Source organism: Daucus carota, chromosome 3, assembly GCF_001625215.2.
Source record: "Daucus carota subsp. sativus chromosome 3, DH1 v3.0, whole genome shotgun sequence".
Lineage (NCBI taxonomy): Eukaryota > Viridiplantae > Streptophyta > Magnoliopsida > Apiales > Apiaceae > Daucus > Daucus carota.
Genome location: NC_030383.2, coordinates 63,001,360 through 63,024,867, shown reverse-complemented (window position 1 = coordinate 63,024,867; position 23,508 = coordinate 63,001,360). Strand labels below are relative to the sequence as shown.

General features: G+C 33.7%; 4 protein-coding genes across 7 annotated transcripts; 1 reads left to right on the top strand and 3 right to left on the bottom strand.

Annotated features, from left to right (window-relative positions):
* Positions 1–97: 97 nt before the first annotated feature.
* On the bottom strand, positions 98–4,557 carry LOC108215036 (auxin-responsive protein IAA13). 2 transcript variants are annotated; one of them, XM_017387356.2, is made up of 5 exons: positions 3,843–4,557; positions 2,278–2,597; positions 1,342–1,477; positions 666–727; positions 98–581 (listed from the first exon to the last, which is right to left on the bottom strand). In XM_017387356.2, exons 1-5 carry the CDS (start codon positions 4,241–4,243, stop codon positions 532–534), a joined length of 969 nt encoding a protein of 322 aa, XP_017242845.1. In that variant the 5' UTR covers positions 4,244–4,557; the 3' UTR covers positions 98–531. The 2 variants fall into 2 exon arrangements, with proteins under 2 accessions (XP_017242845.1, XP_017242846.1); XM_017387357.2 differs by having other exon boundaries at positions 2,278–2,594; positions 3,843–4,536.
* A 6,036-nt stretch (positions 4,558–10,593) lies between these two features.
* Positions 10,594–17,831, bottom strand: LOC108211408 (uncharacterized). Its single transcript, XM_017383003.2, has 4 exons — positions 17,663–17,831; positions 17,204–17,341; positions 11,356–11,543; positions 10,594–11,257 (listed from the first exon to the last, which is right to left on the bottom strand). The coding sequence occupies exons 1-4, from the start codon at positions 17,719–17,721 to the stop codon at positions 11,055–11,057; spliced, it is 588 nt and encodes a 195-aa protein (XP_017238492.1). The 5' UTR covers positions 17,722–17,831; the 3' UTR covers positions 10,594–11,054.
* Positions 14,920–15,991, top strand: LOC108211974 (LOB domain-containing protein 41). The gene is made up of 2 exons (XM_064090245.1): positions 14,920–15,247; positions 15,324–15,991. The coding sequence occupies exons 1-2, from the start codon at positions 15,058–15,060 to the stop codon at positions 15,845–15,847; spliced, it is 714 nt and encodes a 237-aa protein (XP_063946315.1). The 5' UTR covers positions 14,920–15,057; the 3' UTR covers positions 15,848–15,991.
* Positions 17,832–18,797: 966 nt separating the features above from the next.
* LOC108210551 (hypothetical protein At1g04090) lies at positions 18,798–21,943 on the bottom strand. 3 transcript variants are annotated; one of them, XM_017381884.2, is made up of 3 exons: positions 21,882–21,943; positions 21,567–21,676; positions 18,798–20,891 (listed from the first exon to the last, which is right to left on the bottom strand). In XM_017381884.2, exons 1-3 carry the CDS (start codon positions 21,926–21,928, stop codon positions 19,288–19,290), a joined length of 1,761 nt encoding a protein of 586 aa, XP_017237373.2. In that variant the 5' UTR covers positions 21,929–21,943; the 3' UTR covers positions 18,798–19,287. The 3 variants fall into 3 exon arrangements, with proteins under 3 accessions (XP_017237373.2, XP_017237372.1, XP_017237371.1); XM_017381883.2 differs by having other exon boundaries at positions 21,888–21,943; XM_017381882.2 differs by lacking the exon at positions 21,882–21,943 and having other exon boundaries at positions 21,567–21,867.
* Positions 21,944–23,508: the final 1,565 nt, after the last annotated feature.

Genomic DNA, 23,508 nt, shown 5'->3' with positions numbered 1-23,508 from the left:
CACAGATCACATATGCAAGCCCTGCTGATATTACAAAGACACATAAATTTACGCAAAATCTGCAGTATCTAAGGATGCAAATTGCAAAATGCCGATATTATCATGGAAAAGTTGAAGACATCTCAGAAATTTTACTTGCAACACAAACCATATATGCTGTTCAACATACAGAAACCAGACATGTTTCTTTTTCCTTAGCTAATATAGATGGAACCGATCCAGCTTACGAGGGCAGCAAACACAAAACCACATTTTCGTCTAGCACTTCTATAATTACAATATTAGATATTTAGCTTTCGACTTGCATACGTGTATGACACAGTAAGTAGGATGCTTGTGGCCTCCGAACAAAAGAGCTCTTTCCCGAGAGCTAGTTAATGACAAGACTCTGGTAAATATAACAAACCAATTGCGAAAATCATCTCTTCGATGAAGATCAGTGACCATAATCAGTATCTGTATTAAGATTTCTGCAACTCTCGATCCAAGCACGACTTCATTTCATTCAGTAAAAACAAGGGTGAAAACATGCTAGATGGCTCTAGCTCTCTGTCTCCCATGCCTCTCTTGAATCTTGGGAGCTGTGATAAATTGAAGTACATTTTACAAGTAAGATCTACATGAAAGGAAAGTTTTAAGAGTTCAATTCATTCTAAACCGCGTACCAAGTCCATTTGCGTCAGATGTCCTCATAATTCTAAGCCTCTTGACAGATGAAACAAACATCCTGAAAAAAATAAAATAAATAAGCATAAGTCTACAGAGACCGACACTCTTTGGATTAAAATTGCGTCTTGTAGTCTCTTGTAAGGACATCTTTTTCATCCTACATTAATTATCGATTTATTTTATTGGTCCTTCATACTTGTATAGTTGTATGCAACTAGTTATATAATCAAGAGTTATAAAATAAGTTTTTGTCATGTTTTGGCATAATGATGTCCACAAGTTTCGAAAAGCTTCAAAAGGAGATGACATTATCCACTCTTCTCTAGTTAAAGGGCCTCTCAAGGGAAAAGATAGATATAGAAGATATTCATTATGCTCAGCTGATAAAGAGAAGACTCTGTTTTAAGCAAATGGGCAAGTAAATGTTAGAGCAGAGTACTTTCACAAGACAAATATATACACCAAAACCATACACATTATCATTTATCATGTATATCAAAACTATTTGCCAGCGGCTAATAATTTTCCTAGAATGATGTGTTATTACACTAGATAAAAGAAATGTTTGACGTTCCAACAAACAGTATCCATGCAGCTTACATTCATCTCTTTATTCAGGAAAATAGAAGGGAAAAGGGCTTATTAAACACTTTCTGAAAAAATAAAATGTACCTCCAAGGAACATCTCCAACAAGCATCCAGTCGCCTTCTTTGTCTTCATAGGTAAGTACATATTCTGAAGATCCAACCAAGAGTTTAGAGGACCCCCCTGCTTCTACCAGTATGTTGTGCCCCTCCATGCTTGATTCTGATAAAGATAATTTCAGCATTGATCACCAAATAGATAAGAAAGAAATGAAGAACCTTACATGAGCTCAAGTATTTGAATGTATGTTTTCACAAAACACCATGCAGCCACGTAAATTCTGGCTCAAGTTAGGAGAAAATCCTGAACCATGTTATTTATCTTTGTATGATATGAATGGATTACACTCAAGACAGAAGGCATAAAGTTTATTTTGGCCCTCCTACATGTTTTTCATTGTTCAGATGAAGATGTTACACCCCTTGTTGTGCTGCTTGCTGAATGAACTCCGGTCCCCTCAATGACCCAAATATTGCAGACATTACTACTACAACATTCATTAAGCTCGTTCTAGGGGTACATGACAAGACATTTGGCATGTTATACTTACTGCAGGTACAAAAAATAGGGTCCAGCTGTAGAAGCTGCTAACCTACAAAATATCGGCTGCAAGTGGAACCCGTGAACTTAGAATTGAACTTTAGATCAGGATCATTCATTTGAGATATTTAATAGTGAACTTAGCATTGAACTTTAGATCAGGATCATTCATTTGAGATATTTAATATGTTACAGAGTCAAACATGAACGAAAGATAATTAACTGAATTTCTTACTCTTTTTTGTAACAAGAAACAAAACCTTATACATTCCAGTCAAAAAGAAGATACATGGGGCATCAACTACAAGTTTAAACAAGACACATATTTTTATAGCGAAGTTGGTGCCCACAAAAATGATATTATTCACAGGCAGAAAACAAGTATTAACTGCTACGAATTAGTAAAAGAAAGAGCAACTCACTTGTGTTAGCAGTCTTAGATCGACAAAACATATCCTCTAAAGTCCGTGCCAATGTCTCATAGCAGTTATGAGCGCTCAGATCCACCTTTCGTCCAATTGCAGTTCCATCCATGTTGACCTTAACAAATAGAGAAGTCTTGGAAGGTCCTTTATCCATCGTGTCATTTCCCTGCTTGTTGCAGCTATTTTTATCCTTGTTTACCACAGCATTCTCACTCTTGTCCACAATAGAGCTGAAATCTTCAGTTATTGACAATTTAGCTTGGTTAAGGCTGTTCATTCGGTAAGCTCTGACAGGAGGCCATCCCACAACTTGGCTGCTTCAAATAGATCATAATGAAAAACAATTACAGGGTGGAAACATTAATAATAACAACATATTACATCAAGTATAAAGGAATCTTTAAATTCCTTGGACGATTTTATCTTGAATCAGATATAAAAACATAAGCTTTATGCAATATATTATATGCAATCAGAAGTGCATTTTTGTGTTGTTGACCATATTTGCACATCAATTTCAGTACCATGAATTTAGTTTGCATTGTCCTGGCTTTTGATAATACAGTAGCGCAAGGCAAGACGAAAAAACAAGAATCTTGCCTCGGTCTATATTGAAGATACTTGTGTGACACAGCTTAGCATATGCTATCAATGTGTAGCACGACACTAAAGAAGATGTGTACATTACTTGTATTATTGAAGATGTGGCCTCATCACATACAATTATACCTGCTTTACAAAAGAATTTTCTTGTATATCTCTTATTGCTGATTCACTAGTAGAGAGCCAAAAGAAGATTATTTAGAATCAGCATATATAAAAAGCAAAGCAAAAACAAAAAAGGCGAGGCAAAACAGAAAAAAATAAAATGGGAATCAGATCCTAAAAAACCCAACCACACAAAATCAAAAGACCAAATAAAGGTATACACCAGAAAAACAGATCATCTAAATACTTGAAAAAACACACATAAAGAAATAGTAGTACTACATAACACTATAAGAGCAAGTCCAATAGGTTACTTATATGAGCTCCTAAACTCACATTTAGGTAACGAAACAAAAAAACCCACTCCAACACTCTCCTAGTGAGCTCCTAAATCACTAGCACATGCTCCAATATGCTAGCCATTACCTATTTATAAGTAACCCCTAGCCATTACCTATATATTATTTATGAATAAAAAAATCATCTATCTCATTCTTTCTTTGTCTTTTCCCTTCCTTTCTCATTCTCTCTCCCAAATTTATTATTAAAATAATCTTAGGAGAACAAATATAAGGATTGCTATTGGAGTTGACACTAAAAGTAGATTACCTATATCACTAAGACTCACTAGAATTCATTATTTTATATTATTAATAAGTAATGAGATAGGTAACCTATTGGACTTGCTCTAACAGGTCCAGAAATTAGCACACATAACCTAGAAATTTCTTCTAAAGAACAAGGACATAAGTAGTACATAGCAAGAAGATGATTTCATCACAAAAAGTAAGGCAAAATATATGCCAAGCATCTATCAAATTCACATATTTGTATGTAGATATGTATGTATATACCTAGAAGCAGCACCATTAGGAGGTGAGACAGAATCAGCAGCAATTCTCTTATGATTAGCCTTAGGAATAGTACTAGGAGAAGATGAAGAAGAGGACTTTGACACCAAACAAGGAAGATCTTTAGCAGTCAAGATTCTAGCATATTGACCATTACCACACCAAGAAGGAGCCTTTAAAGACTTGTTCAAAGGGGCAGCAGCTCCCCCACCACCAAGACTCAACCCAAGACCCAACTCAAGCTCATCAGAATCATTATTCTCATCTGGGTAACAAGAAGAAACCTCAGATGAAAACACCAGATTATCCACAGTTGACATTGACCCAGTTGTTGAACCCCCAGAAGGCACTTCTCTACCTATCCCACCACCACTATTATCAAGCAAACCAAGTATATTTTCCATCAAGACTCAAACTTTACTCCACAAACACCACCAAAAACAAAAATCTTGAAGAGGGTATGCAAAAGATTCAAACTTTCCTTCAACAAACACAAATTCACACAAAATCTTGAAGTGGGTATGCAAAAGATACAAACTTTACTCCACCAAACACAAATTCACACTAAATCTTGAAGAGGGTTGTGAAAAAGATTCAAACTTTACACCAAGAAACTGAAATTTAGAGCACAATCAGTAATGAGGATAGAGAGAAATATGAATGAATGAAGGGGTGACAATAATAAAAGAAAGGTAGGTGTGGTGGTAGTAGTGGAGGCTAAGGAAGTGGGGCCTACATGTCGGCTTTGTGCGGCACAATCTCATCATCGATTTCTCCTACCTTTGTCCCCACTACAACATCTAACATTACTTCTACTCTTTGCTTAGAACTTTGTGTTTGAGAAGAGTAAAGTCTTTTACTAACAGTCAAATTTCACTTCCTTTCGTTTGTCTTTTCATGTGACTAGTTTTTTAACCTTTTGTTTTCTTACATTTCTTGAGTCTCATCACTCATGCAATTCTTTTTTTTCCCAGGGCCACAACAACAAAAAAATAGTTTAATTTGATAACCAAAACAAAATAATGTTAATATTTCATTATTTTTATATATCCAAACCTTCTTTTTCTAAAATCATTATGATTTAAAAAATTAACATGTAAAAATATATTCACTCCTGCTCTCTCAATTGTTTACATTGGACGATGGAGGCGACACGCATTCTAATGCTATCATGAAAAATGGTTTAATAAATTATTTTATTTTATTTTCTTAATAAATATTTATTATCTAAATTTTTATAAAAGAAAATGTTTAAAAAAATTATGAAAATATGTTTTATATGCATTTGAAAATACGTGTCGAATAATGAAAAAAAATGTAAGGAAGAGGGGTTTAAAGATTGATAAATGTTAATCGGTGCTGGACACAATATTTTGTTTACATGGCATTCGTTGAAATTTTAATTTTGGTCTATACATTGTGTTAAGAATTTTAATTTCATTTCCTCAAAAAGAAAAATTAATTTCACTAACAAAATCTTGATCTAATATTATACTTCTTTCTGTCGATAATTTTAAAAATGTTAAAATCTGACACCGGTCAAAATAAATGAATGCTACTTTCATTATATAAATAATTAATTGTAATTTCAAAATTAAACATTTTCCCTCAAAAAAATTAAATTCTTTATTTATGTTGAAAATATTACTGGGAATCCTATGTCACATTTTCCAAAGTGCATGTTGAATACTCCCTCCGTCCCTCCCATTTCTTATCGAATGGGTTGGGCACGGAGGTTAAGAAATATGTATAAAATAATAGAAAAGAGAAGAAAAAGTGGGTGAAGTGGTGGGACCCATTGATTTTTAATGTATAAAGAGAAGAGAGTGGAGTAAAAATAGTGTGAAAAGGAAAGAAAAGTGGAGAAGTGATGGGACCATTGACTATTTCCGGTAAGTTTTGAAATGTAAAAAATTGGGTGGAACACCCAAAAAAGAAAATGTAAAGAAATGAGTGGGACGGAGGGAATAGAAAATAAAACTAAATAAAATTGAAATAAAAATAGAAAAACCTCTCTCTCATGAAACAGCTAAGCATACCCTAGGTTATGAGCAAAGGAGGTGGAGCGTACACCTACATAGGAGAAGAGGACCACAAAAGTTGGGTTAGCCTGTGTTTTTGACTATTTCAAGTCAAATAGTTGTAACTGTAGTATCATCCACGATTTACGTGCTCAATAATACACAAATTGCATTTAACTGGTGTGTGTGCTGTGTACAATTGCTCACAATAAAATTTTGATAAAATTGTTTCATATAAAATTATGAACTGTTTGAATAAGATTAAAAAGTGATTTCTTGTTTAAAATAAATAAATGAAGTTGGAGTGGAAAGTATGTTAAAATTTATAGCACAAGTCATGAAATAAAAAATTATTATTCTCCATTATAAATTTCTTATAGATGCTTTTAGCTTTTTTACATAAACGGTACAATAAACAGTTTCTGACTTATAGTTGAAAAACTCGGCTTTTAAACCGAAACAAACACCCCATATATATCATATTTTGATTTTTAATGTAAATTGCTCAAAGTTTAACTATAATTTATATATTATATAATTAGTATTATTAGAAAATATGCATAATTTACTTTTAAAGGTAAATATCAAATTTCAAAGTTATTAAAAGTAATTGTAAAATTCAATTAAAATTGTAAATGTGAGACGGCGAGAATATTTTCGTTCGAATGTTGCTAATAACATCATTTATGTTATTCATTTAACTTTTAAGATATTGTTATTATATTACAAGTTTAAATAATTTTAATTTAGAGTTTTTTTACTCATCAAAGTTTTATTATTATTATATAGAAGTACGACATGTGGAGTGCCACTCGAATTATACCCAATTGTGATCTCAAATTCCGATTTGTAACAAACATTTTATTGTTAAATAATAATATTAACTAAATATCGGCCAGATATAAAAGGGAATGAAGTAAATACTAAAAAACGAGAAATGAAGGTGAGACAGAGTGGGAATGGGGACAACATTAGACTCGTCTCCAAACGACAACCCGACAAGAAGTGGGACCCACGACACCCCCTCTCCCTTTCACAGAATACACTAAATGTCCGTTGAAAGCAGGTGACACGTGGGATGCGAGAAACTTGTGATATTACCTAAAATATGTGGGTCCCACTTTAGGTCCCCTTGTCCCCACTAACATTTATAAGCACTACCACTCTCCGTGAACAAGTATTGAAACCACTTGCATGTCATCTGGTTGGAGTTTCGGTTCCGACAATTAATTCAAGTCCCTCACGTCCGGCAAGGATCCCGTACTCGAATCGACTTCAACACTAAAAATCTTCGATTTTTAACTTTTATATTTAGGTGTTGGTTGGCTACTTGGCTGGCTTAAATATCCTATTTTTGTTCTTAATACTGTAATTCATAAGTAACTTGTTCATAGCAAGTAGCAATGTTTATGTTGTGTCCATGTAGACATGCTAAACGCTAAAATTTATGAATCCGATATATTTTGATCGGGTTTTCTAGTGTGCGGTTTTTCTAACGTGTGCTCATGGTACCACTAAGCACTAAAATTCATAAGTTTGGATGATTTTGATTGGCTCCTCTTTATAATGGCGGACCCTCTGCAAATTCACTAATCACACCAATTAAATTTCACCAAATTTATAAAATTTGGTGCTTAGCATGTGCCCATAGGCACACACTAGACAAACCTTATTTTGATTGATGGTATATTCTGATTGTTGTGAATGCAGGGGTCTATCGTTATTAAAGAGTGTTTAGTCAATCAAAATAAAATAATTTTATCAAATTTTGTGTTTATTGTGTGTCATGGACACATCATAAAAAAACCGTTCACACTATTATTTATTTATTTATGTAAAGAATTTCAGTAACTTCCAACTCAAAAATCCGAATATGAAAAATGCTACTCTCTCCGTCCCATTTTATATGATCTGATCAATTTTTACACTCTTTTTAGGTATATAAAAGAGGTACGTGTATATAATATTTTTGCATATATAATTTTAGTACATAGTAATGAGTATTTACACTCATATATACACAAATAAATGAGACAAGATTGATGAGTAAAGATACACAAATAAGTAGCATATACAACATCTGAGAAGATACATTTCATAATAATGCATTACCACGCTTTGTCTATGCTTTCTTGTGTTGAATCAGTAAAGTAGCAAGAAGGAAGAAGAAGAGGAAAGAAAAGGAGAGAAAGAAGCTGTAAAAACTGATGAGTTTTGAGTGGTGCTATTGATTGTGACCAACTTGCTTTTATTACTGCAAGACACTTCTTTGGAGTCAGCTGTGTAGCTTGCTGTTTAAAATTGATTGTTCTTTCACTCTACTGCTACTCTATACAGAGTGACAGCAAGCTCTCAGTTAAAGTGTATGTACACATTGTTTCAAAGTTCCAGAGTTATTAAAAAAAAAAAATCTAATTAGTGTTTAGAGGAAATTTCGCTTGCTTACCGGTTATACTCCGAGTTGACTAAGTGGGTATTTGGCAAACTGAGTTTATTACTTATTTGGAAGAGAAGTGGTTTCAACTTATTTATGTACCGTTTGGCAAGTCAAGAGAAGCACTTAAAATGAGGCTTAAAAGCCTCCCAAAAAAAGTTAGGAAACCCTAGTTTTTTTTTGAGTTTGGAGCTTATTATAACAAAATAAGTCACGCGTAACCAAACACTTTCAAGAACTTATAAGTTCAAACCAACTTTTCACTTATAGTCAACTTCTTTACTTTAAGAAATAAGTCATTTCTTTTAGACTCAGCTATATGGCCCCTAAAATTCATCGACTTATTCAAAAATCTCTGATAAATTTTTCATTAATTCTGAATCGGTAGGTCAACCGATTAATTTTGATTTTCAATTTCAACAATTATATATATTCATATTATATTATTAGAGTTAAGTTACATGTAGTCCACATATTTCCTGTAGTACCGTAGACCACGTATATTCTGCAACTATAGAATGTTTTTATGTCATTCCACAGTTGCGAACATACGTGGTCGTCTACAGTACTACAATAAATATGTGGGGTACATGGAACTTTGTTCTATATTATTATCATATATTTTTTGCTGATAATAAATATGATCAAGTCATATTTAATTGATTATAAACATGATAAAGTCATTTGTGTTTAAAGTACGATAAAATAGATATGAATTTGTAATATAGTTTTTGTCACGGTTAATAAAAATGATAAAATATGTCATAATAATTATGACAATATATTTATTTTGTTAATAAGATATTTATTTTGATAACAAGTGCAGATGAATAAAAAATTCAATTGATGATTTTTTTTTCAAAACTTATACAAAATAAAAGGATGAGATTTAGTTTTTATTATTGATTAAAACTTCGGAAAAATATGTTGCAACAATCGTGTACCAATAATCCCGGGAATTGGCGTGTAATAACCACAGCCCACAAAATCATAACAACCAAAATCAGTCACATTTACTCTCACTTCACTTTTACCAAAAACAGACTGACTGGAAAAGAAGAATCAAAAGGCAAAGCCTGTAGTTGGCTTTTTAATACTTTTGGTCTTACTGTTGTGTTTTACAGTTTCACACAATCATGACTGTTGTCTATACTCACCTTCTGTTTTGTACATTAGTGTTGCCTCTGGTATGTGAAAGAAAAGAGAGCTGAGGGACAAGCAAGAACATAAAGGTCAGAACATAACAGCTGGTTTAAAGAAAATCATGTTTAGAATGGAAAGACAGGGAGTAATACAGGGGTTAAAGTTGAACACCTTGTTTAGCATGCTGTGTTCTTATCCCTTCATTTGCCTAACCTTTTAGGTTGGAGTTTAGCTAAAAAAGACCAGAGTCTGGATGGAATCATGGTGGTCTTAGAAATCACGAATCGGAATTAAATTGATTGACTACCTATAAAGGATTTATCGAATATTTTTAATCAAATTGGAGTGCAATTGATAAAATATTTTTTAAGAATTTATTGAGAATTTTTCAATAAATCAGGGATGTTTAAAAGGCTACAGAACCAGAAATTGAAGTAGGTGTTTGGCAAGACTTATGGCTTATTTACAAAAGAAGGGGGTTTCAGTTTTTTTATCATTTGACTAGTTAATCGAAGTACTTAAAACCGTGTTTGAGAAGCCAAAAACAAAAAAAAGCCTAGGAAATCTAGCTTTTTTTTTTTTGGTTTGGAGATTCTTGGTAAGTTATAAGTTACGGATATTTAAATACTTTTGACAATTTATAAGTCCAAATCAATTTTTCACTTTTACTCCATTTCTTTACTTTATACATGAAGTCATTTCTTAAGCCCAACCAAACGGCTCCTTAAATAACTTGAACTGAAATCTAAATAATAATTTTTTACTGATTATTAGAATCAGCAGGTAGTCCGGGAGTTATACCAGTGATTCCGCCCCGGCACAGAGTTACTGGAAAATTATAGGAAATTTGACAGTGAGCAAAGGAACCAGATTTTGCATGATTTAAATTCTAAGCTTTTAATTCTCAAATGCTTCCTTTCTATCCGGCTAGACACATATTTGAACTCACAAACACTTTTAAATACAGATTAAGCATAAGTTTGGGCACTCTTCATACTCTTTTGATGCGGGAATGTTGTGAACTTTACATACGCTTCTAAGCAGCAAAACGAGATTTAGTGAACGACTGAATAACCCAAGTGATGGATTTATCCTCTGTAGTCTCGGAAAATCCATGAAAGCAGATATATAATTTATATACTTTTTCGCAATATCCTGAAGGACCTGAACCTTATTCTTTTTTCAAATGGAAATCAAATTTTATACAGCATCAGAAGCCAATACATACGATGAAAACGAAGGTAGAACAAACCACACTTCACGACGAATCAGAATGAACCAAGATAACAAACGGTCAGCTTAGCTCCATTCGCTGAACGTCTTACAAACCAAAATGTAACAAACCTGAAGGCCAATGTGATTTTTACACTGAAATAATGTCAGAAAATAAGAGGTCCCCAAAACATCTTCCTGAACTTAAATACTCCAGGGACAACAAGGAAAAGATCTCTGAACGAACATCTACATGTATTCATATGGTTCTAACAAAATTTATTCAATGCCATTAATGGTCATTAGAGCATCTCGTATCAAGTCCCTGATGGGTTATGCTGCATGAAGTATATTTAAAAGCCATCAAAAAAATAATTGAACAAAAAAAAGACTCTCATTTAGTAACTAGCTTGCTAATTTGTTTTCTGCTACACTTGATCCTTCAGGCTTGCAATCCATACACGGTTTACAAGCTGGAGGTACCAATTTGTCTGTTATACTAACACGGAATGTTTGATCCTTCCCTTCATTTGCAGGAACGTGAAGTAGGGCTTCCATAATAAGAATTTCCCAGTCACGAGGTCGGAAAAATGTAAGCCACTTGTCATCTGTTCAACATAGCATTACATTTTATGCAACTTATATAGAGGTGTGATCTGAAGTGACAATAAAGAAAAATTACACACAATAAAATGATGAATCAAACCTTTATCACGAACTGCCCTTAACTGAAAGACTCCTGTGCCTTGAGGCCCAGAAACAGGAAAAGTGCATGACACCGAATGCCTCTTGTGAGTTACTGCAAGTGATGCATTATACCAGGGACCTCTCACAATTGGCTCTCCTATAGCATTTATAACTGCCTCATTTGTGCTAGCTTTCTCCAGGGCCTTACTATAAGCATTTCAACAAGATAAGGGAGTATATATTAGTCCACTAGGAGGTATCAGAAATAATACTAATAACATAATGAATAGATCGAACTTCTTCGAATCAGTGCAAAAGTTAGCTATTATACACCATTAAAAAAATAGTAAAAAAGAGGCATTTCTAATACTGGTTAAGACATTCTCTTCTCTACATATGATGTAAGAAATTAAACCTCCGTTGCTTTCATTATCATACAATTCCACACTGCAACTATAAGCAATACACATTTAATTTTGATAGGGCGCCAATAATATGATAAAAATAACTGTTATTTTTCCAGCGAGTACAGACTATTATGCATTCACAATATGCCAGAAAGGCTTTCTGTCTGAGTCACTTGTCGATCTAACTGAAAGCCATGATAAACTAAAACTCCCTCCTAACAATTTTTATTGTTGATTTCAGACCTACTTTAATTAAAATATCTGGAGAATCACAGAAACATCACAAATGAAACAATAAGAAATATATATTACCAAAGAAAAATCACTAGAAAGTACTCTACATATTAGTGTAATTGTCCTTTCCTGTTAATGCTTGAAAAAGTAGAACAGGAAGAAATATCTCTCAGGTATGAAAATAAAGGATAGACGTGCACAGCTGAATAAAGGCAAAAAGGGGCCACCGGTCCTGCCTGCGAAGGAAGACTGGAAATCGATGTTGCTTTTAATACCATATTCCAATCATGCCTCGTTCTTATTACAGTTGAGCGCATAGGTACATAGAAAGTGAAGCGTCAGTCCTAGTAAAAATCCCTAATCATATGCAGACAAAGTAAAGGGAAAGACGACATATTAACATTTACAGGATCACAGTGTTGTGAAAAGTGTGCATAGGCGCAAAGCGCACCCTTAGTGCCTCACCTATGCTGAGCAAAGCAAGTTCATTTCAGGCGCGCGGTTGTGGCCTTGAGCACAAAGCGCGCTTTGCAATAGAAAAGCACGTTTTAAAGCTAAGCTCACAATGATATAAATAATGTTATTGGTTCAATTCTAAGGTCCAAAAGTACGAACCCAAAAAAAAAATAAAAAAAATCTATAAGCCCAAATAAAGGCTATTTCAGCTTGCAATGTTGTCAAAGAGGGAAACAAACAAGAAGAGGAGTTTACAGAGTGAAAGAATATTAGTTGGATGTCGAAGAAATACCAAGGGCTGTTTAAAAGTTCCACCAGAGGTGAAAAAAGAGATTGAAGAGTACATGGCTGGCAGGAAGCAGGCTAGAAAGGATCAGAAAATACCATTTGAAAATCTGAGATCAGATTCAGAAGATTTAAAAGAGATTGAGGTTCTGCTGCAAAAGAGCGTCAAAAAGACATCTTATACCTCAACTTCAATACAGCATATAAAGGGGCCACTTAATTTATGGTTGCCTTGTTGGGGCCTCATCCTGAAAAATATTGTGCAAAAGCTTAAGAAACAGAAAAGGTCGGATGAAAACTACACTGTTAGGATCGAGGATTAAGCGCCAGAACTTGTACAGCTTTTGCAAGATGGGTTTATGATGTTAGTATTACATTAAATGCAGTGAACTATGATAGTTTTGATACGGCAATAGAGGCTATCGGACAATATGGTTCAGTAATGAAGCCACCAGCTTACGAGGTGAAAGTTGGAACCTGGAAGCCTTAACCGCTAATAATGTTGGAAGCTGGAAGCCTAAAATTCAGCTTATAAAACTCAAAATTTGAATTTAAATGTTCAATTTTAGGATTGTTTTTCTCTCCAGAAGTATGATTTAATATATTATAAAGTATAAAACATTATTTTTTCCCTGAAAGTGTGAATTAATATATTATGAAGTATAAATTATGTTAAAAACCTATGGAAATTTATAGAAAACCTAATAATATTAGTTTTAAAAAAATTGCAAAATGTGCGCCTAGCTTAAAGAAGCGTGCGCCTAGCTTCAAATCAAGAGGAGATAGTTTGGTCCAGCATCATAATCCATACAAGAGTCTAAAAAAGGGACATAGTATTTATTTGATTATCTTAAAATCTACGTGAACTTTTATAGTCTTAGAGCATCTCCAACCATGAAGAGCCATTATCTAAAAACTGAGTTGGCATACCAAAAATAAAAAATATAACCAATCTCTTCAAAAATCACACTCCAGCCATATCCACCCCTTGTCTATAATTTTAGCCAACCTCCTATGAATGACTATATTTGTCGAACCTCTACAGGCTTGTAAGAAATCTGTATGAAGATTACACATCATTTATTATCATATTAAACTGATATATTCTATTTATAACAATCTAAATATTAATAACATATTATATTTAAATTATAGCTAGCCAATATCATCGAAGCACAATGTCTTACAGGTTCAACATATTTTACATAACGTCTTACAAGTCCAATTTAGCTAACGATTATAGCCAATCCCATTGGAGATGCTCTTAGAATCCTCATCCAGTCATCCCACAAAATGTGATTTTTGGTAACTATCGTTCACATACTGAACTCATGTAGAAGGATTAATACCTTTACAATACTGATAATTAACTTAATCAATACTTAACCAAAGGACCTAGTTAGTAATCAGGGACATGAGTTACTTCAGAATTATATATAATATTAAATACTCCCTCCGTCCCGGTGGGTTGTATACGCTCACTGTTTGCACGCATTTCGAAGCTCCAATAAAGTATAGTTATATAATGTTTTTTCAAAATTTTCTTTTTTTGAATAAAAGTTTAAACATCAAATTTTTATTCAGAAAAAGAAAATTTTAAAAAAAAATTGTGGAACTATACTTTAAAAGAGCATTAAAAAGCGTGCCAAAAAGTAGCGTATACAATTCATTGGGACAGAGGGAGTACATGTAATCATAAATACTTGGTGTATGAGTTGTGTTGAACTGTTTAAACTTTTAACCATTATAAAAGCAGACTGCTACGTCTAGTAACAAGGAGATAACGTATAAGTAGGCCCCTACACCGCACGATATGTAGCTATTTGGGCCACACTTTAACACATAATGTGACTTTCACATGCAACACGCCCTTTGGATTCTTTTGCATGGCACCACCAGCGAGGTTCCCCACTTTTTCGCCATTTGTCCACATATTCCCGTGGTAATTAATCACTATGCTTTTTTAATACATATCCGCAAGAGCCGCTGTTTATTGGGTTTATCAGGTAACCTGTTTTGCTTAAGGTGGGCTGTCAATTACTAGTTTTGTACCTACCAATAGAGATAATATACCGAGCATAATGATTGGGCCGTGTATCCACGCGCTGATGTTTTGGTGGTTTTACATTCCATTTTTACAAATATAACGTAGTATTACAGTGCAGCTACCAATCCGTATCCGATTAAAATGGAAACACGGTTTTTTTAATACCTCTCTCTACCTTTCTTTTGGAAACAGCTGCGGCCACTAGTATTAACGTTTAAACCCATGGGCCCTACTCTATATATAAGGAAACCACCATGTAGACATCAACTATCCCATCACAAAACATTCGAAAATGAGAATGAGTTGTAATGGATGCAGAGTACTCCGCAAGGGCTGTACTGAAGACTGTAGCATCAGGCCTTGCTTACAATGGATCGATAATCCCGAGTCCCAAGCACATGCCACCACTTTTCTTGCCAAGTTCTATGGCCGCGCAGGTCTTATGAACCTAATCAATGGTGGTCCTAACCACCTCCGTCCCGGTCAGTTATTCTAATACATAAAAGCTGATATCAAAATTTGTTATGTTATTAACTGTTTGTATGTATTTAATTGCAGAAATATTTAGGTCGCTTTTGTATGATGCCTGCGGTCGATTAGTGAACCCGGTCTATGGATCAGCCGGATTACTATGGTCTGGGAACTGGCACCTTTGCCAGAATGCTGTGGAGGCGGTTTTAAGAGGAGATCCAATTACACAGACTGTCGCAATTGATGCTGCTGAGGTTAATAATGGGCCTCCTCACAAGGCTTATGACATTCGACATGTTCCCAAAAACGAGAACTCGAACAATCATCATGGAGTCAAGAATCGTTTGAGGTTCAAGAGGTCTGCTGGGAAAGAGTTGAATGGGCCAATCAGCCATGACTCAACACTCAGTCATCAATCGGAGGCGGCGATGAATGGGGAAGGGGGTAGTGGAGAGATGGCTGAAGGGTCAGCTTTGTTTAGAGCTCCGCAGGATTGGTTTGTTCCAGAAAAGGATAATAATGTTGTTGAAGCTGAGAGTGAAGAGGATGAGCTAGAGCTGACACTTGGTGTTAAGAAAGGAAAGAGCATCCAAGGTGGATCTGGAATTTAGATATGTGTGGCTGTGCGCCCCTAGTTAGTATAATAACTTTAGCTTTTAAGTAATGATATTTGTGCTTATACTTTTTTGGCCCGAAATGAAATGTACACAACTGGTGCCTACGCATCAGTAGAAAGAGAGAGTACTATGTTCTATGATTGTAGAGGGCCAAAAAAGAGAAATATGTATTTTTATTATGAACTTATGCATTTAAGTCTTTAAGCCATGTATGATACTAAAATATAGCCCCATTTATGGGAACTAGAAACTATCAAGTAACTTTTTAAGGCTACTGCACTTTTCCATCTCTTGGCGCTTGCAGTTCTATCTAATCTCCAAGCGTAAGCAAAAAGAAAAATCTTTTTCCAAAAATGAGTTAATAATTACCAAACAAGGTCCACACAATTTCACCTAAAATATCCAATAATAACTGCATGATTCTCAAATATTAAGAATAGTAGATGAAAGTAAGAAACCACAACCCCAGGCCGGTGCAAAATGCCCAACTGCCACACACCTGGAAGGGTCCCCTAATTTTAGGTCCATTATATAGCTAATCAGTTTATTAGTTTGGAGTTGTTTTAAAAAGCAATTACCAGAATTAATTAAATATTTGGAGTTGGTTTTGTGATTCTTTTGGAAAATATTTTTGGCATATATAACGTCCAAATATATATTTAGCACATGGCATATAAATTGAGACGGGCATGTATAACCCTCCTTCCAAGAGACAGGAAAGGTGAAGGTAATATTGTTTTCTTAGTGCTTTATACAAGCTTTGAATTTAAATAGTTAGCGACTAGAAAGCTTAAGCAAATAAATATTTAAGAAGCTAATAAACAGCAACATAGTATCAATGCAGCATCTTGACAACAAATTTTCTTCTGTTTTTTCTCTCTAACAAATTATGTTTTGTAAAAGCTTCCATTTATGGGTTTTTATAATATCATATCGCTAAATTATTCCATAAACACGAAACTAAGGGGAAAATCCGGACAGAAATCATATAACACTTGCAATATATTGATAAGTAATGCTCTAACGGCTTTACAGCCCAAATAAAAGCATTTAAAGCTGGTAACCATTAATCTAGAGAGAAAGACTATAATCATACAATATTACATCTTGCAGCAATCGAACCATAAAAATTCTTCTTCTCTCCCTTCTTTTAATTTTTTGGAAAATGGTCAATTGCACAAATTCAATACTAGCACACAAGTCTCCACTCAGACTCGAACACTCACCAATCTCAGTAAAGAGAGACATGTGTGACTTGAGATAACCATATCAAATTATGAAACTATCTAAAACTAAAACCATAAAATCAGTTATTTACTATGTTAAAGATAAACAAAGAAAAGTAGATACCTGCTACAAGCATAAAAAATGGCAAGATCATCAAGAGCACTAAGAGCAATACCACCAGTCACAGAAATCAATGCCCCGGAAACCAATCTTCTTCCCCATTTCCTCCCCTTGTTTTCCTCCACCAACCTCTCACTTGAACTATCATCATACACATATGCACACAAAAGATTCAAAATTTATTAAAAATCACTAACAAAACACATACAAAGTACATAGAACACACATAAAGATTGAAACTTTAATTGAAAATCACTAACAATATACATACACACATAAAGATTGAAACTTTCTTGGAAATTCACTAACAATATACATAGAAAACACATATACAGACATAAAGATTGAAACTTTAGCTGTAAAATCCACAATTCTTGGAGAACAAATTAGTGGGTATTCAAATATCTATAAATTATATGTAAAGAACAGATAATAACCCATTATCTATGTTGAAAATGGTACCTTGGAAATTGTGATGATGGGCTTTTCCTGAAGAAGGAGATGAATCTTCTTCCTAACATTTTTTCACTTCTTGGTTGTGAATCTCGTTGATCTTTGTTTGTCAAATGAAAGAGGGTTTTGGGTTTTGCTCAAGTTTATTTACATTTTTTAGCATACAGGTCATATAGATGTGTTTTAATTTGCACCTCTATATTAGTTGGTGCGACATAAATTACATGTGTAATACCCTCCAAATATTTGTTGAAAGTCTTTGAACTTAAATTTGGCCCAAAATCGGGTGATCGTATATAACTATAAAGTCTTTTAGCGATATATTATTTTGTTGGTAAATTATTTTTGAAATTTATTTTGTATGAGTTAAAACTGTATTTCTTCTGTTTTATTATATTGATGTTGCTTTTGTGAAACATATTTTAAATTTTTTGATTATAATTTTTAAAAATATTGGTTTTAAAAATATTATTTCGTGAGCAGAAGTATAAAACAATATAGAAAGAATATCATACTTAAGATTTTATTTATTAAAATATTTCAAGAACGCAAATTTGTGGAGAGAAATTTCTAGAGGATGAAGATGTGTAACATGTGTGTGTATAAAATTTAAAATTAATTATCAAAATAAAAAATACATATTGTGTAGATGCATATATTTTATATGTGTATTGATGGCTGAATCGTCAAAAATTGTACTTTGGTGGTTTATGTACAGTTCGCGCAAACATGAATGATCAGAGTGGTATAAAGCCTTGATGCAAATTCTTACTCCAGCAAACCTTTTAATTAAAGTAAATACGAGGATAGCATCACAACAGCACCAGCATGATTGATCGAAGAAATTGAGAATCGAAACTAATCGGATCATATATCTGTTCAAGATTTATTGAGAATTTATCAAATATTTTTTGATAAATCAGAAATTTATAATCAAATTAAAATGTAATCGGTAAATTGGCAAGCTCACAATCCGAAGACAAACTCTTACAAACGCAGTTCTTAATGAAACACAACAGGACTAGTGCTGGGATGGCAGGATCAATATGCCACCACAGACCACTGCAAAAGGAGCACTTGCAACTCGCAAGCACCGAAAGCCAAGATCTCTATAAGCAAGCTAGAAAGATTAGCCGAAGAAATCTATATAAATCCGCACCAAGCCGATGAGAGACTGGGCGGCTTTTATAACTGTCAGCTAAAATTTTTACATGGGGAGGATATAAAATTTAAGGGATGTCAAGAATAACTTTGGTAGCATTATATTTTATAAATCAATGAAAAAACTACAATCTATCTTTCACAGCCTACTGTATTCTTGGTAAGTTTGCGATCAGAAGGCCATCACACACATCAAACGACTTTCTACTGCAATATTCCTTAATTGTACCTGTAGAGAAGAATATTTACTGTGCCTGTAGTGATCATATCCAAATGCTTTCACAAACTTCTTCTCTTCCCTGTGTTCTCATATCCCGAATCCAGAATAGCTTGGTCCTTCAACCCGAGTGACAATGGTAAGCCTTAACTATCTCACGCATATATACAATATTTACTTAAATTTCCAACATAGCTACCTCAGTTTAGGATCTCCTGTATGTGTTAACGATACAATTTCTTACTTATAGACAAACCTACCATCGTTCATCTCCAAACCAATTGTTCTTTTCCTTTGGTCCTGTTGGACCTTCCTCCCCAGAAAGCTCGTTAGGAAACTTGGCAAAAACATTTTTCACAGAATTTCTGAACATCGGAGGTAAACGCCTGATAATTTTATCAAGCTCGGTTCTTGAATCATATGTTATCTTTGGACCCCACTCTCTCATATATTGCAACCAGCAAGGCTCAGTAACAACTCCATCACCAAGATACTCCGCTGCTATAATTTCATACTGGCTACTTGATTCGACAAAATTATTACTTTTAGCTGCGTCGTTTCTTATTCCAATTCCTATCTTAGAGGATCCCTGAAGGTAAGTTCCAGGATGAGCAAAGCTTGCGTGCCCATATTTTGAGGAGTAGATACAAGCTTTATTTCCCTCTATGAACTCTAGATCAGTGACTTCCACCCAGTGGCCACCACTGTGCTGTGAAAGATATATACCCCAAAGCTCACCTGTAAAGTTGCTTATTCTGAGAGTAAAATGCTCCCAATCACCTACATGCTGCCCGATCTTGCCAAGACTAACATTCATAAACTCGAGTTTCAATATACCAGGCCCATTGAAGGGGCAAAAGACCCACATCACGATATCGGTGTATGTACCACCAAAAGCCGGCTTTACATGGAGATAAAGTTTTGCACTTGCTATATTTCCATGCTTGACGGTTTCTCTACGGGCATCATTGGGCAAATCTATCCAATACTCCCCATCATTTGTTCCACCAGCAGGCAAATTAGAACCTTCGGAATTGATGCTCTCACCCTGTGAAACGTTCTTTCTGTACAATAGCGCTCCATTTTCGAAAAACCAAGAAACAGATGAAGGCAGGTAAACTTCAGCAGGGTGAAAGAAAACAGTAGGTCCATAATGATTAATTAACGCATGAAGCTGACTGAGATTTGGCATAGCATGCAGATTAGAATTCAGGTTTTTCAAGCATGCAATATTTAGTTCTCCACAACTCCAATGACTGCTGCAGAAAAATGTACCCACAGTTACACCTTTCCCATGCATTCCACGATCACAGGGTCTTGTGCTCCAGACTCCTAGTGTTAATTGCAAGTATCTTGAATTGATTTTTAGTATTTGACGATAAGCTTCACAGTTGTCTGTCAAGTCGGCTCGGACACATCTGATTTCCTGTGTCTCAGGCTTTTCAGGTGTGTTAGTGACCAAAAATCCTAGAGCTTTATAACCATCAGGTGCTTGAGGAAACCAGAAGTAAGCACACCCATTAACACCATCCTTACTCCTTTCATCTATACACCAAACTAATGAATAATCAAGGGGCTTAATAAGAGCTGGTGCGTAATCAGGGTTGTTACTACCAGAATCCTCTTTTTCAGATGTACCAACTTCCCGAGCCACAAGAACGAACCCTCGTATGGGCTTCCTGTTAGACTGACAGTAATAACCAAGAATAAAGTACCCGTTTGGAACTCCATATGGCTTATAAAAGCTAATTCCTCTCTTACTATCTTGTGTCAAGTTGCAACCCCATATAAATTCAAAATTTGTAATTTCACAAACTTCAATTTCTCCCAAATTAATTTTCCCCGTACCAAATCCTTCACCTGATCATTCAAGGAGAAAAATCGAAATATGAGAACCTAACTGTATGAATGTGTTTTCAATATGCAAAGAACAGAATCTTAAAACTTAAGACTCAACCTCAAACTGCTAACACATATAAAGAAGAGAAAAGTAGTACCCTAAAAATTTAAAGATTCAAATTCCCAAAACAAATAAAAATCGAAAACACCTTAAATTTCAAATTCACACATCCACAGACCAAAACACAAAAACCCCAGAAGCCCAATCATTCAAAACAACCATCAAGAACATGATCAAACAAGATAATTAATCAAACCCATGCCTTGTAACTCAGAATTATACTAAACGCATGTGTAAATATACATGTTCATGTATAAAATCAAACCTTTGGCCCAGTAATCCCAAGCAGACACTCAAACTAAAAGCACCCAACAAGAACATAATCAAACAAGAGATTTAATTAAACCCTTGTATTATAACTCAAAATTACACTAAACACATGTTGAAATACACATGTAATTACATAAAAATAACCTTGCGCCCAAATTCCAACCAGCCAATCAAACTAAAAAACATCAGAACATATAAAAAAAAACATAATCAAACAAGAAAACTGAAAAAAACCCATGTATCAAAAATCAAAATTACTCTAAACCCATATGCATATACAACATATATGTGCATAAAAATCAAACCTTGAGGCCATTGTGGAAGAGGGGCAGGAAGAGAGAAAGATTGAGGGTGTGAATGCAAAAAGTGGATCACTTTTTTCCAGTAACAACATTTGGATCCAAGCCTCTTCATCCTATTCATACAATATATTGCAAAATCAATCAAAACCCACAACAATTTTATAATCAAATTGGCTAAAAGCATAAGCTTTTTCAGAAGATATTTATCAGGGGTTGTCACTGACATGAATTAAAGAAAGAATAGAATAATAAAGTGAATATAGATATAGATAGATGGATACAAGTGTGTGGATTTATGTATATACAGCTAAGTTTTACATGTACTTGTTCATTGTGATTGAAGCAGAATCTACAGTTTGGGACATTGAGACGGTGAATTTGGTAAAGGAAAGTATATATACTCCCTCCTTTGCATAGTATTCATCCACTTTATTAAAATTCTACAATTATTTATTTAATATTTTTCTAAATTTGTATTAGTGAAAATTAATATTTAAATTAATTATAAAATTGTATTGAACTAAGAAGATAATAAATATTAATGAACTTTTATTGATTAAAAACAAATAAAATATATTATAAACGAAAGTTACGAATATTTTGTAGAAAAATCCTAATTCTAACGGAACAATACAACCAATCATAATTTTAGTCAAGTCACGGTTATCAATATTATCTATCTTATGGATATTTGTTATAAACTTCACACATATATATTTATGTTAAATAATATATTTTATATATAATTATTTGCTTGTGTCCGGTCTTGATATAAAATAAAATTTTCCCGTTTAATAAATATTATATAATCGATATTTTATATTATTTTAATCAATCATTTTCTTCTAATTATCTAAAAAAAATACGTGAACGAAAAAATGTATATTATATATATATAATCATTCAAAATATAATAAATTATTTATGAGAGACTTGTACAAATACAATAACCATTAATAATCGCATGAATTTTTAATATGATATGTTAAATGGTCAATATCACATGATAGTTTGAAAGTTAAAAAAAAAGAAAAGAGAGGAGCTTTTAAGCATTGACTATTAATATTGCGTAATCCGATCACATCATGATTTATAATTTCAAGCAAGGAAGAAATAACTTGAATAATTTAAAATAAATTTGAACTATTTCCACTCTTATTAAAGATAAAAAACAACTAACTCTTCACTTTTTGGTGCCCATGTTATTTTTGTGGTGATCGGTCTATTCCTGGTTCCCACCAAACAAATTGACTCAACAGTCGACACAAAACACGTACCTCTCTGTCTTTTAAATACCAATCATTCTTGAATAAATTATTTTCAATATAATATTTGAGTTACACATTTTTATATTTTTTACTGTATGATAAAAGAACTATATTTTGCTTAATATTTGTCTAATAAATATTTTGAATATATATGATTTCGATCCTTAATATGTGTCAAAAATTATAATATTAAACAAAAACTCGAGAAAATATATAATTTTATTTTGACCCTCGATTACTTTTGAGAAATAGTCCCATATGATAATTACACTCTGGCTTGCATGTGAATTTCAGCCTATCAAAGTTAATCCAGCAGACTGAAATAGCTGTATCTCCAAATTTTGATATCTGTTCTAATAATAATTTTGGAATACTTTTGATATCTGTTCTAATAACAGTTTCCGAATGCAAGAATCGAGCATAGAATCTGGAACAACAGAAGATAAAATCTTAACACTTGAGATATCGGATTGCCCTCGTATGTAACACACACACACACACACTCTGTTCCAGCACAGCCATATATATTTTTCCTTGTTACACATTGCAAAAAGATTTATGGAAGGAGAAATGACATACCAACACCTGAACCTTTCAACAGATATATATTTGCCAAGAACCAATATTGCTACTGAAATGCACCCCAAGTTGATTTTACAAAGGTATTAATGTGTATA